Source organism: Vipera berus (genome assembly GCF_964194415.1).
Source record: "Vipera berus genome assembly, chromosome: Z".
Taxonomy (NCBI): Eukaryota; Metazoa; Chordata; class Lepidosauria; order Squamata; family Viperidae; genus Vipera; species Vipera berus.
This window is the reverse complement of record NC_138205.1, coordinates 40015135-40030062: the sequence shown is the minus strand read 5'-3', so window position 1 is coordinate 40030062 and position 14928 is coordinate 40015135. Positions and strand designations below refer to the sequence as shown.

The window sequence follows — 14928 nt, the reverse complement described above, 5'->3', positions numbered from 1 at the left end:
CAATATTGTTCTATCTTACTAAGAAGTAGGTTGTGGCTTGCTTTGTCAAATGCCTTGCTGAAGTACAAGAATACTATATCCACAGCTGTCCCAAAGGTGCTTTTCAAAAGACAACTGGACTTCCTTTATTTTTTCCTTGAAGACATTTTGCTTCTCATCCAAGAAGTTTCTTCAGTTCATTCAGTTTTTTGGATGAAAAGCATTTTCAAGGAAAAACGAAGCCCAGTTGCCTTTTGGAAAGCACCATTGGGACAACCATGACTGATGATTGAAAATCTCCATAGACATGCCTGCAGCATTTTGCTGATTCACTAATTTAATTACTTTATTTTTTTAAAGGCAATAAGGTTTGTTCGGCATGATCTGTTTTTAACAGTCCCATGCTCACATCTAATAATCACCTTCTCTGTTTCTAGGTGCTCACAAATCCTCTGCTTGATTATCCTTTCCAGGATTTTCCCTCATATTGATGTCAAGATGATCAGCTCTTAATTTCCTGGATCCATGTTTCCCCTTTTTTGTACATTGGAACCACAGCTATTTTCTAGTCCTCTGGTATTTCCCCTGGGCTTCCTGAGTTTTGAAGGATTACACCCAATGGTTTTGAAATTACATCTACCAGTTGCTTCAAAACTTGGGATGCAAATCATCTGGTCCAGGTGATTTGCATTCATCCAGGGTAGATAGGTATTTTCTTATTAATTCCATGCCTATTTTGACTTGTACACATGTTTTATCTGCCTTGATGCTGCTTTTGATTGTTGTTGTTGTTGTTAGTTGCGAAGTCGTGTCCGACCCATCGCGACACTATGGACAACGTTCCTCCAGGGCTTCCTGTCCTCTACCATCTTCTGGAGACCATTTAAGCTCACACCAACTGCTTCAGTGACTCCATCCAGCCACCTCATTCTCTGTCGTCCCCTTCTTCTATTGCCCTCAATCTTTCCCAGCATTAGGCTCTTCTCCAGTGAGTCTTTCCTTCTCATTAGGTGGCCAAAGTATTTGAGTTTTAGCTTCAGGATCTGGTCTTCCAAAGAGCAGTCAGGGTTGATCTCCTCTAGGACTGACCGGTTTGATCACCTTGCAGTCCAATGGACTTGCAGAGTCTTCTCCAGCACCAGAGTTCAAAGGCCTCAATTCTTTGGCACTCAGCCTTTTTTATGGTCCAACTTTCACTGCCATACATTGCAACTGGGAAGACCATAGCCTTGACTATACGCACTTTTGTTGACAGGGTGATGTCTCTGCTTTTTAGTGTGTTGTCTAGATTTGCCATGGCATTCCTCCCGAGGAGCAAGCATCTTTTAATTTCTTGGCTACAGTCCCCATCTGCAGTGATCTTGGAGCCCAGGAAAATAAAATCTGTCACTACCTCCTTTTCTTCCCCATCTATTTGCCAGGAATTGAGAGGGCTGGATGCCATGATCTTGGTTTTCTTAATGTTTAGTTTCAACCCAAGTTTTGCACTCTCCTTCTTCACTCGCAACAAGAGGCTCTTTAGAAATCTTCAATTTCTGCCATTAGAGTGGTATCATCTGCATATCTTAGGTTGTTGATATTTCTTCCGGCAATCTTAATTCCAACTTTTGATTCATCTAACCCTGCCTTTCTCATGATGCGCTCTGCATATAAGTTAAATAGGCAAGGCGACAGTATACAGCCTTGCCGGACTCCTTTCCCAATTTTGAACCAATCAGTGGTTCCGTGTCCAGTTCTCACTGCTGCTTCTTGGCCCGCATATAGGTTTCTCAAGAGACAAATAAGATGGTCTGGTACACCCATCTCTTTAAGGACTTGCCACAGTTTGTTATGATCCACACAATCAAAGGCTTTAGCATAGTCAATGAAGCAGATGTTTTTCTGGAACTCTCTAGCTTTCTCCATGATCCAGCGTATGTTGGCAATTTGATCTCTAGTTCCTCTGCCTCTTCGAAATCCTGCCTGTACTTCTGGTAGTTCTTGATCCACATACTGCTGAAGTCTAGCTTGTAGGATTTTAAGCATAACTTTACTAGCATGAGAAATGGTGCAATGTGCAATGGTGCGATAGTTTGAACGTTCTTTGGCACTGCCTTTCTTTGGAATTGGAATGTAAACTGATCTTTTCCAATCCTGTGGCCACTGTTGAGTTTTCCAAATTTGCTGGCAAATTGAGTGTAGCACTTTTACTGCATCCTCTTTTAAGATTTTGAACACCTCAGCTGGAATACTGTCACCTCCATTAGCTTTGTTATTGCTCAGCTTTTCTAAGGCTCACTTCACTTCACATTCTAGGATGTCTGGCTCGAGGTCAGTGACCACCTCACTGTGATTATCAGGGACGTTAAGCTCATTCTTGTATAGTTCTTCTGTGTACTTTTGCCACCTCTTCTTAATCTCTTCTGCCTCTGTTAGGTCTCTGCCATTTTGGTCCTTTATCATGCCCATTTTTGCATTAAACATTCCCTTCATCTCTCCAATTTTCTTGAAAGGATCTCTGGTCCTCCCTATTCTATTGTTTTCTTCTATTTCTTTGCACTGTTCATTTAAGAAAGCATTCTTATCTCTTCTAGCTATTCTCTGGAATTCTGCATTTAATTGGGCATATCTTTCTTTTTCTCACTTGCCTTTTGCTTCTTTCCTTTCCTCAGCTATTTGCAAAGCTTCCTCAGACAGCCATCTTGCTTTCTTGCATTTCTTTTTCTTTGGGATGGTTTTGGTTGCTACCTGTTGTACAATGTTGCGAACCTCTGTCCATAGTTCTTCGGGCACTCTGTCTATCAGATCTAATTCCTTAAATCTATTTGTCACCTGTACTGTATATTCAACAGGGATATGATTTAATTCATACCTGACTGGCCTAGTGCTTTTCCCTACTTTCTTCAGTTTAAGCCTAAACTTTGCAACGAGAAGCTCATGGTCTGAGCCACAGTCAGCTCCTAGTCTTGTTTTTACTGACTGTATAGAGCTTCTCCATCTTTGGCTGCAGAGCATATAGTCAGTCTGATTTCTGTGTTGACCGTCTGGTGATGTCCATGTAGAGCCGTCTCTTGGGTTGTTGGAAAAGAGTGTTTGCTATCACCATCATATTCTCTTGACAAAAGTCTATCAGCCTGTGCCCTGCTTCATTTTGTACTCCAAGGCCAAACTTGCCTGTTATTCCGGTTATCTTTTGGCTTCCTACTTTAGCATTCCAATCCCCCATGATGATAAGGACATCATTTTTTGGTGTTAGTTCTATAAGGTGCTGTAGGGCTTCATAGAACCAATCAATTTCATCCTCTTCAGCACCGGTGGTTGGGTCATAGACCTGGACTATTGTGATATTGAATGGTTTGCCTTGGATTCGAACTGAGATCATTCTGTCATTTTGAGGATTGTATCCCAGTATTGCTTTTCCTACTCTTTTATTGACTATGACGGCTACTCCATTTCTTCTGAGGGATTCTTGCCCGCAGTAGTATACCTGATAGTCATCTGAATTAAATTCACCCATTCCTGTCCATTTTAGTTTGTTGATTCCTAAGATGTCGATGTTCAGTCTTGTCATCTCTTGTTTGACCACGTCCAGCTTTCCTTGATTCATGGATCTTACATTCCAGGTTCCTATGGAGAAAAAATCTTTACAGCATCGGACTTTCCTTTCACCACCAGACACATCCACAGCTGAGCGTCCTTTCGGCTTTGGCCCAGTCGCTTCATTCTTTCTGGCACTACTAGTACTAGCCCTCTGCTCTTCCCCAGTAGCATATTGGACACCTTCCAACCTGAGGGGCTCATCTTCCAGCGTCATATCATTTTGCCTTCTGGTACTGTCCATAGGGTTTTCATGGCAAAGATACTGGAGTGGGTTGCCATTTCCTTCTCCAGTGGATCACATTCTGTCAGAACTCTCTGATATGACCTGTCCATCTTGGGTGGCCCTGACGGCATAGCTCATAGCTTCATTGAATTATGCAAGCCCCTTCACCATGACAAGGCAGTAATCCATGAAGGGGCTGCTTTTGATAGGTTGGGCTATTTCTTCCTTTTGCATTAAAAACAGATGCAAAGAAGGAATTAAGCAATTCTGCTTTCTCTCTGCTGCCTGTCGCCTCATTGCCATTTGGTCCGATTAATGGACTTATCGTTTCCTTGACTTCTTGTTCCTTACCTATTGAAAGAAACTTTTTTATTACTACTTTTGGCAAGTTTAAATCATGAACTTCTTTCTTCCACTCTTTGGTTGTAAACATCCTGCAACCTGCTTCTCAAGTTGAGCTGTTGATGGCACCAGCCCTGGATTTACACAATGCTTTTATGTGTTTTGATGCTTCTTGGTTCCTATCTTGCCAGGTCCAGTTCACATTTCAGCTGATGATACAAAATTCATTAATTCCTGTATTGTTTTGTGATGAAATGTCAATGAAAATAATAATAAAAATGTTATAAAGAGTCCAGTTGATAAGCAACTTGCAGAATTATAAAACTCTAGATGAAGTGATGGTATTGTCCTGAACTGAATTAAATGAGAATCAATGCATTTTAACAAGCAGAGTCTACCTTCTACACTATTTCAGATCAAATTACTCAAAATGCCTCTCAGGCTTATTTGTGGTACTCTGTGTCAGTATCCATTTTACTTCATTCTGCCACTGATTCATGCCAGGCTTATCTAATATTTAACTGTCATGTTGAATATTAGATGTTTTTTCCATTTATTAACTGAGTTAATGAAACCCTTCATTCCTTTTTTGGGAAAGGGGTTGTGGCATCATGATGATTGTATGAAAGGGACAGGGCATGTATTGCATGCCAAAATGCTGTTTTAATTACTCTGACTCCTTTGCCCACTCCCCAGCAACGATGAGAGCAATTTCATTTAGGGTATGTGCATTTAGACCTCTGTTTAAAAACTTCTCTTCAAGCTCTTCTCAGAGTGCTCAAGTTGTGGATAATAAAATAAAATATTTATTTCATAAATTCTTAACCCCATCAATTTTCACCAGCCACCTTACTATGTTTGTCAAGACACACTTTCACCTGTCCAATAGTTCAATATTTTCAAAATGTGTACTACATTGGAATTATGTAGGGTCCAAGAATGACATTTATGTACAAATTAAACAGAAGCCAGAATACATCCTTGATGCACTTTAGTTACAGGAATTCTTATTAGAGATCTACTAAAGATTGCACACAATCTGAAAAAAAGTTCCTTTAAACTATTGAAATTTAATGAGTAGCAAGAGTTTCAAATCCATAAAAGTTATTAATTTTCACTACAAATAGACCCATCAATAGACTTAAAGGCTGCACTTAATTCAGTAATGTAATAGTTGGGAAGAAATGTCAATTGGTAGAAATTCATTCATTATCAGATAATGCAAAACCAATTATAATTGATTGCTTTTCGCTCAAATCTGCCTATTCTTTAGCTAGCATACCATTTCTGACTGTCCAAGGTCCATGGTTCTGAAAGAAGTGGCTGGTAGAGATAGGGTTGGGATTTACTGGAATCTGGTAATAGATTCCAAATTGCTAAATTTAGCACAAACCTAACATATGGCTTATTTTTTTTCTCAAATCAATATCAACCAGGCTGTTAGTTCTAAAATTCCGGGCATTATGTCTATTATATTTCTTAAGTATTGAAATCATAATGCATTTAACAGACATAATGCCAGGATTTTTTTTTAAAAAAACCCTGTATATGTGGACTCACAAGCCTGTCAACATTGGGGCCCAGTAATCCAAATTACTTTTAAACAGTTCAGCTGGAGAAAATCCTCCCCAGGATTACAGTATATAGTATGCAGTAACTGCTAAGTTTAATATTGCTGATTATTATCATCACAGTAAGATTGTTGTTGCTTATGGACTGCCTCACTTACTGACCATTTGAAGTTATGATAGTGAAAAAATAAAAGCTGTGCAGCCGATCCTCGCATTTACAACCAACAGCTGTATCCTGCAGTCCTGTGATCATCATTCAGGTGCTTTGCAACTGGCATGCATTTACAACTCCACAGAATCCCACAGTCATGTGATTGTCACAATTGGCTTGAGGCAAGCAGAGCTAATAGAGAAAACAACAGTAAAATCTGATATTTCATTTAACAACCAAATGGAAAGTTAGGTCATGATCCTATCACAGTCAAGTGATTTTCCAGTTAGCAACTGAGTAAGCCGGCCCCAGTTCTGGTCACTAAACGAGGACTACTTATAAGCTTGGATTGGTTTCATTTTTCTATTATTCCATAGTTTTGGTTTACTTTATGGATTCAAAAATTTTCTTCCGATTGTTAGAGCAACTCTGAAAAAGATCTACTTCTCAGACTCTTCCATATATGATTTCTTCCTCTTTTGCTATTTATCTGGCCTAGCAACATTGCTATCTGTTCTTACCCTATGCTCATTCATGTTTTTACTAGAACTTCATTTCTACTCCAAATTCTTTTCCAATACCTGGTTTTTTGGTCCATTTCTCCCCTTTCGGTCAAGAAGCTTCCCAACTCTTTTGGTGGAGAAAAAGAAGGAAGTCTCTTTACTCCACACTTCCTATTCTTTATCTCATTTCCTTCTCCTTAACTTCCTTGTGTCTTAGCTTTCATGAGCCTAGCATAATAAAGTATATTCATAGATCTGAAATGAGTCTTCTTAATGTAATTTAAATTAAATTAAATTATAATTCAAGTATATTTGAATTACAAATGCAAGCTATAGGAAATGGTCAGATATAGGATCCTAAAAGGTGCTTCCAAAATAATACAAACTACATTTGTTGGGCTTTAATGAAGTCTTTTCCCTCACAATTACCATTTTATCCATGTAAATAAAGGCATAATTTTAATTTGTCAGTGTGCCCCAAACCACAAAATCAGATCAAGAGAGACTTCAGTGGGAAATGAAATTTTTTGAAGAGGTGTTTCCTGAGTAACCAGGAGGGGGCAGGCTTTCATTCCAAAACTATAACTGCTGCTCACCAGCAGTGAAAACACATATCAAAATTCTGTTATATCTTTTTTTATTTCTTCCTTGTTTCTTATTGTTTTTGTATCTACCTAAAAGTTCATTATTTGATGAACCACAGTTCCCTGAACCTTCCCACGAAGTCTTCTCTCTATTCCTGGTGTGGTCAGTCTCCTAGATCAGAATAAAATAAATGCTAAATGATGCAGTTGTAAGGTATGATGTCACATGTCTGTGCTGACTTACAGTGGCAATTTTGGCAGTCCCAGTTGTGTTTATTAGCTGAATTTTGTGCTGCGGCAGTGTCCTGAAATACTATAGTCTGTGTAAATGAGTTTTGATAAAGTAGACCACAACCTACTCCTTGGTAAGCTAGAAAAAGGTGGAATAGACAACATCACCACCAGATGTATCTGCAGCTGGCTGGCAAACCATTCTCAACGAGTGGTCCTCAATGGCATTACATCCACATGGAGAGAAGTAAGCAGTGGGGTACCACAAGGTTCCATCTTAGGCCCAGTGCTCTTCAATATTTCCATCAATGACTTAGATGAGGGAATTGAAGGGGAACTTATGAAATTTGCAGTTTGACACTAAATTGGCAAGAGTATCCAACACTCCAGAAGACAAACTCAGGATCCAAAAAGATCTTGACAAACTGGAACAATGGGCCCTACCCAACGAAATGAATTTCAATGTGGAAAAAAGCAAAGTTTTATACTTACAAGTGCAGATTAGGCGAACCTGGCCTAAAAACAGTAACTGTGATAGGGACCTTGGAGTCCTAGTGGACAATCACTTCACTATGAGCCAGCAGTGTGCAGCAGCAGCCAAAAATGCTAATACAATCCTGGGTTGTATAAACAGAGGCATAGAATCAATTGCGCAAAGTATTAGTACCACTTTATAAAACCCTAGTAAGACCACACCTGGAATACTGCAGCCATTTTGGTCACCATATCACAAAAAAGATGTTGAGAGTTTGGAAAAAATTCAGAGAAGAGCAACTAAGCTGATTAAAGGCCTGGAGACTAAAACATATGAAGAACACTTGCAGGACTTGGGTTTGGCTAGTTTAAAGAAAAGAAGAAATAGGGGACACATGACAGCAGTGTTCCAGTATTTGAGGGGCTGCCACAAAGAAGGGGGAGTCAAATTATTCTCCAAAGCACCAGAGGGCAGGATAAGAAACAATGGTTGAAAACTGATCAAAAAGAGAAGCAACCTGGAATTAAGGAGAAACTTCCCAGTAGTGAGGACAATTAACCAGTGGAACAGCTTGCCTTCAGAAACTGTGGGCACTCCAACACTGGAGGTTTTTAAGAAGAGACTGGACAGTCAGTTGTCTGAGATGGTATAGGTTCTCCTGCTTGAGCAGGGGGCTGGACTAGAAGACCTCCAAGGTCCTTCCCAGCTCTATTCTATTCTATTCTATTCTATTCTATTCTATTCTATTCTATTCTATTCTATTCTATTCTATTCTATTCTATTCTATTCTATTCTATTCTATTCTATTCTATTCTATTCTATTCTATTCTATTCTATTCTATTCTATTCTATTCTATTCTATTCTATTCTTCTAATTTCATTGTATTTGTCTATACAAGGTCTACGTCTATAGGCAATTGTGTAGGAGAGGGCTAGGCTGAACCTGAAGGAGGGGGTCAAACACACCATCAGTTATGAGTCCCCGGGTGCCCACAAGAGATCTAAGACCAGCCCACCTTGGATTCCTTTCTGTTCTTAACTCCTGCTAATTTCACTTGACCATTAGTAGTTCAGATTCTTGTAGAGAGCTTAACCTTGCAATAAGTCTTTACATTCATTTGAACTACCGGAATTTCCTGATTTCCTTAGTGCTTGATATTTTGCTTATAAATGGCAAGTGCCATACATCTTCAACCCATTGAATAAATGGATTATAGTATCAGTCCTCTGGCCATAGTATTCAAAATCCATTTATGCTGTCCATATTTGATGTACTATGTATATAGTTCAAAAAAATTGTATCCTCTGAAAATTTTAGCTTTTGTTCTATAATCATATTTATATATTTCACTACTTGCTTCCAAAACATGTAAGAATAGGATATTGTATTAAGGAAGCATTATTCTAATTACATCTCCAACCAAGTGCCATTTTTGTTAGTCCTTTTCTGTACAAATATAACAGAGTCCAATAAGTTCTAAATGCTATTTTTTGTTGTATGTCATAATTTGAGGTCCACTGACAGTCTTGCTATAAAAGGTAAGACACTCTCTCATTTCTAGGCAATATAGGAACCTCTAATTCTTTATTCAACTCATTTCTTAACATCTGCATATCAAATTGATTTATTCATAACAAATATCTATAAAAATAATATTTTTTTTAGTTTTAAAGGATTTAATAAGTTGCTCTAGGTATCTCAGGTATTTCAGAAGCTGAAAATGCTGGTGGTGCAAATAATGTTGTTAAGAGATATAATTACAAATACTGCCTTTGTGTTATATCTTATACGTAGATATATTTGTGTCCTATGATATTTGTCTCTTAACACAGAATACGTTAAAAATTCAACTTCATCGTCTATCAGACTTTACTGCACATTTGTATGCCTGTGTGGTTTGTTGACATCTCATGAAGGATTGTGATTTCATCTTGATGCATTGATGGACTTTCTGAAGTGAGTTGTTATATCTGCATAGAATATCAACACCAGTTTTCTTTAACCAGCTATTCTGTCATATTATTCTCTAATTAGATATTTCAAAGGAGTGTTTCACTTGAAGTGAAGTGAAACACTCCTTTAAAAATTTGCACTGCCCTATATTGTTAGCTGGATGTTTATTAATAAAGTCCAGATGTTGGGAGATCCCACCCTAATTGGCCATGGTGAGCCTGAATAACAGCAGGGAGTGAATGCCATGACATCTGCTCACAAACAGCTACCTTTATGGGGCAGATCTTAGAGTCCCTCCACTCTCCCCCTGCCTAGGAATGCTCACCCTAGATCGGGGTAGCCAACCTTGGCTCTTTCATGACTTGTGGACTTCAACTTCCAGAATTCCTGAGCCAAGGTTGCCTACTCTTACCCTAGAGCATCCGGAAAAATTAAGCAAAAGGAAATTGAACCCTTAGATTGGATAAAATTGGATAATTGCACATTAGAACTTGACTTAATATTTCAATGTTTTAATTTTTGTAGTTTTAATATGATTTTATACATTGTTTTAATTTTGGGGAACCACCCAGAGTGGGTTAGAAGATGGGTGGCTTTTTAAATACTTTAGATAAATAAGTAAATGAATAAGTAGAAGAAAAGAACACATAGACAATGGGAAATTCACAGAAAATTACACAGCTGTTTGTTTTGTAAAGCTTCTGGTGGCTAAGCACAGGCTGTGCTGGAGGAGAAAGTAGTCAGAAAATAATTAGCCTATTAATATCAGAGCAGAGTGCTTGTTACCTTGCAGCTTCTGCCTGTTTTATTTCTCCCTGCCATAGAAAAAAGAACTCCTAAAGGGATGCCTGCATTTATTCATTTATGTGCTACATTTCACTCGTTTTTACTGGAAATGAAATATTCCAAATATTGAAAAATCAGCTGCAATCTAACCTAGTCAATTTTTCTATCACAGTAAAGACACAGTATTCTGCAAATATGTGTTCTGCTAACAGGGCTGGATTTGGTGGAATAGAGATAAATGTTGAAATAATCCATTGGTAGCACTGAAACAAAACAATTTCCAGGTTTATTAATCTGCTGTTTCTACAATTTGTTACATTATTTGTCATCATTCCTTCTAAATCTAAAAAACAAATTACTATTCCTTTGCCTCATTCCATTGTCCTAATCATAAAGAAATATAACCATTTCTTTTCATTTTTCTTAGCTTGGTTTTTCACTACAATGTAGAAGATTTCTCTTTAGGATTCCAGCCAGACAGCCTTCTTCATCCCATCCCATCCCATTTTTTTTTCACCCACTCAGTTTTTGCAAAGCTGAGTTCCCTTAAGCTATCTGATGCCTTCCATCCATATCTAAGATCTGGATGTGTCCAATATGTCAATGCATCTAATGCCAAAGGCACTTTCGCTATGATAAAGCTATCGTTAAACTTTTTTCCCATGAATAAAATGAGGCTAATAATGATCTGTCTGAAAAAGTACTAGTTAGGATAAATATACAGACAGAGAGAATATAAAGTAAACTTAAGGATAGATAATAGTTCAATAACAGCATATCAAATTGCTGCAAATGAATGAAAGTGACAATGGGGATTTGTGCTATTCAAGCAGTGAAATTAGGACATATTTGCACAAACAACAAACCAATGAATATCCTGTACATACAATGTTCTGGCAGAGGAAGCTTATTTTAGGATGATTTGTGAACTGTTTGAAATGTGAGATTTGCCATGTTATTTTATTCTTTGAAGAATAATTATTAGATTTTTTGCTTATATCTTTAAGTACAGAAGATCTGCAACTCAGTCAAGGCATTATTCTACAATGAATACAGCAAACACATAACCTTTTTAGATTCTGAATTGGTTTTTATTTATCTTGACAGTGATGTCACCTTGAGTATATCACTTTATAATGGATCTGTGGATTATGGGTGTGGCTTTCACAAAGATGTTCTTGATTGGTATTGATGTAGGAAGCTAAAGAATATGAAATAATCCTTTCTTTTTTTATAGAATTAGATTATGACTCATGGTTGTGAAACCAATCAGTGTTTTCTTTGGCTTCTCTGTACAGATCAAATTGATCAAAGACTTTTTCAAAAGAAAACAAAGAAAGCTTTTTTACTGGGGAAAATGTGTGTGTGTGTGTGTGTGTACGCGTGCATGTGTGCGCACATGTGTGTAAGTGTAAACAGAAGAAAATCTGCATCAGCAGATTACAGCTGATACCTTATTACATATATTACAAAAATAATTACAAAAGAATTGACCTGAATATTCTGAATATTTGAAGGATTCTCTTTTCCCAGTCACATCTTCCCAATCTGCCAGTGCAAGGAGGCAGGGAATACTATGGGTCTCCTCTCTTAAGGAGATTCATCTAGCAGGGCCAAAAAGAAAAGCCTTCTCCAGCCCCGTGAAATATCATCCCCACAGAGATAAAGTTGCTCCCCACCATTCTGACATTGTTTTGCAAGGCCCTGAGAACTTGTTTTGCCAATGGACCTGGGGACCCCAGAGTGGGATGGCATCCATCAAATGGCTCATTTGACTGTTGTTGCCAGGTGGGAAGGGATTATTGCTTTTTATTGGGTTTTTTAAATTGGGTTTTTATCCCTGTAGGCTATCCAGAGTAACTGAGAGTGAGTTGGGCAGCAGAGAGAGAGAGAGAGAGAGAGAGAGAGAGAGAGAGAGAGAGAGAGAGAGAGAGAGAGAGAGAGAGCAAGCAAACTGGGCATTAACATACTGTATAATAAATATGTGTGGTGATGTCTATTAAAATGACCTCCATGATATGAATTTGCCACAATGCTATAAGCTGACTCAGGAATTCTGGGAGTTGAAGTCCATGACTCATAAAAGAGCCGAGGTTGCCTACCCCTGCTCTAGTTGCTTCTTGTCTGCTTTTCAATGCTCTTTGTTAATATTTATGGGTGACCAGGCAACGCTGATTATTTTTAATTTAGTATATTTTAATCTTCCCCTTACTTCTCTGACTATCTTTCCTCTGTGATCGTCTCTTTTCCTATCTTTTATCTGTGCCCTTTTCATTTTTCATTTTTAATAAGTTTCACTTTTTACATAGCTGCTTCTTTTTCTGTCCTCCATTGGCATTATTTATACTTGTGCTTTTAATATCTATTTCTTTATGAACTCTCATACATTTTGAGCATCTTTTCCCATTTCCCATTGAGAATCTTTTCCCAATAACTTTTCCATTTATTACTTCTGATAATAAACTTATCAGAGCAATAAGTTTATTAAAGACCATTTTTAAAAGTATAAGATATGTATTTTAGGAAATTCAGCTTTGATTATGTGCCATCAAGTCAGTATTGACTCTTAGCCATCACGCAATTTCTCTATAAGTACTCCTGAATTATATGATCATTTCCCCCCAAGTTCCTTCTCCTACTTCTATTTCTTTGGCTAAAGTGGATTATGGATTAGTATTTATATAAATATTAAGTCAAGGATAATATGATCTACCAAACCAGTCAGTATGTAGCTAATAAGTCAAATCAATATTTTAAGATTCTACCATATTTAACATTTCTTTAATTAAAAGTACAGATCATGTTTGCAAATTGTGCTTTTTGTAATTCATAATTGCTGCTTTTTGTAATTCTTCTCTATCTAAAAAACAGACCTGTTTATTAACTTCCAATGTATTTATTAGTCTAACATTCTCATGCATATATCTCCTCTCTCCCCACAAAGTAAAGAGACTTGTAATTTGCTAATGAAATAAATGTATGTTTCTCCAATATACAGATTTTTTGAAAATTCAAATGTAATCATTCTACTTTGAAATATGTTTGTTTCCATTGTAGAATTTAATATCATATATTGTAGAAAGAAGAAAGGGTCAAACAAAAAGCTTTTAAAGCTACATCATTTACAGAAAAAGATAGAATCATGTTTTAAAAATAGTCCTTTTTTCTTATTTAACTTTAAGAAAGAATCCATAATCTATTTAGTACCAAGGATTTAGGAATAACAGTTTTAAATTAAATGACTGATTAAGCAGTTGGATTGGAATAAGTTTTATGATGCCAACTTATTTTGATTAATAAATTTGAGTTTGAAGATTCAAACTTTCACTTAGTTTCACTAAATTTCCATAAAAATTAAGAAAACATAAATCATGAGTGATTAATTAACAGAATTCTACCACCACTCAACCCATGTTTTTCCTCAGACAGGACTGGTTCATTTGCAGCCCATGGACTGCCTGCAGCTCCCAGAAGCTGTTTTTGAATAGTGAGGTGAAATCTTCCATTTTCCTTTTGAAACCAGCCTTAGCCATGGTGGGGCATGGAACCAGTGAATTTAGAGCAGTAAGAATACAGTAGTAGTAAATTATTTCTTTGATGGGAAGATAAATGTCTTGACTTCCCTTTTGTCATACTTAACTTTTAAAACTAAGGAGAAAGCAATGTGTGTGGAGTGACATGGATTGGATGTATAGCTAAGTGCTGTGTGTGACGGGGCTAGGCATGTTCAAGGGCACATCTGAGAGGGTTTGCCCAATATCTGGGGAAGTTCATGGACCCAAATGTCTGCTCATCCCTTGCCACAAGGGAAACATTGAGGACATCATTCAGTGAGGCAAATGGTTTTAACACAAGTGCCCTAATATGCAACCAATGAAGAAACAAAGAACTTTCTGTTCTTTTAACTGAATTAGAAAATAAGAAATTATGTATAAATAACATGCTTGAAATCATTCTTTTAGAGCAGATTTCTCTTTCTAAATCAACCTTTTTTGCCCTCCACTTATGGTAGAAATTAGGAAAATAGTGGATTGGGGATGATAATTTTAAAGTGACAGCAAAGAATTTTCTTCTGTTTCAGGAAGACAATTTTTGAAATCATTTTTTCTTTCTTTCTTTTTGTCATTACAAACATAACATGCCATTTATTTCATGGCTGACTACATCTTCTCTTCTCTTTCATCAACATGGGAGGATACTACTTTTCCATCCACCATCTCTTCCACTACAGTCTTGATCCTCACAGTTTTATTCTTTTCTGGAAATAAGGATAAAAAAGCTATGTCATTCAACAAGCAATAATATGACATCACTGCTGGCATGACTAATATAGCATATATATTTTTTAACTTGTTCTTCCAAAGATTTCTGTTAATGTCACATCATATTATGATTGGAATATAATGGAAATGAAAGCTGAGCCTCCAGCACAACAATTTTCATGGCTAAATACAGACGTAAATATAAATCTATTAAATCTATATAGAGCTATGAAGATTGAGATTCAAAGGGAGCAAGGGTAGCTTTGGAGAAAGGAATTCCAAGCAGAG

At 37.2% G+C, this 14928-nt stretch overlaps 1 protein-coding gene across 1 annotated transcript in view; it reads right to left on the bottom strand.

The window, feature by feature from the left end:
* Nucleotides 1-14538: 14538 nt before the first annotated feature.
* Nucleotides 14539-14928, bottom strand: part of KRT20 (keratin 20) — a gene marked incomplete at both ends in the record, with an annotated part of 14037 nt that continues 13647 nt past the window's right edge. The window contains one exon of the mRNA XM_081346187.1: nt 14539-14636. Within this exon, the coding sequence (XP_081202313.1) occupies nt 14539-14636 (98 nt within the window). The remainder of the gene's footprint in view (nt 14637-14928) is intronic.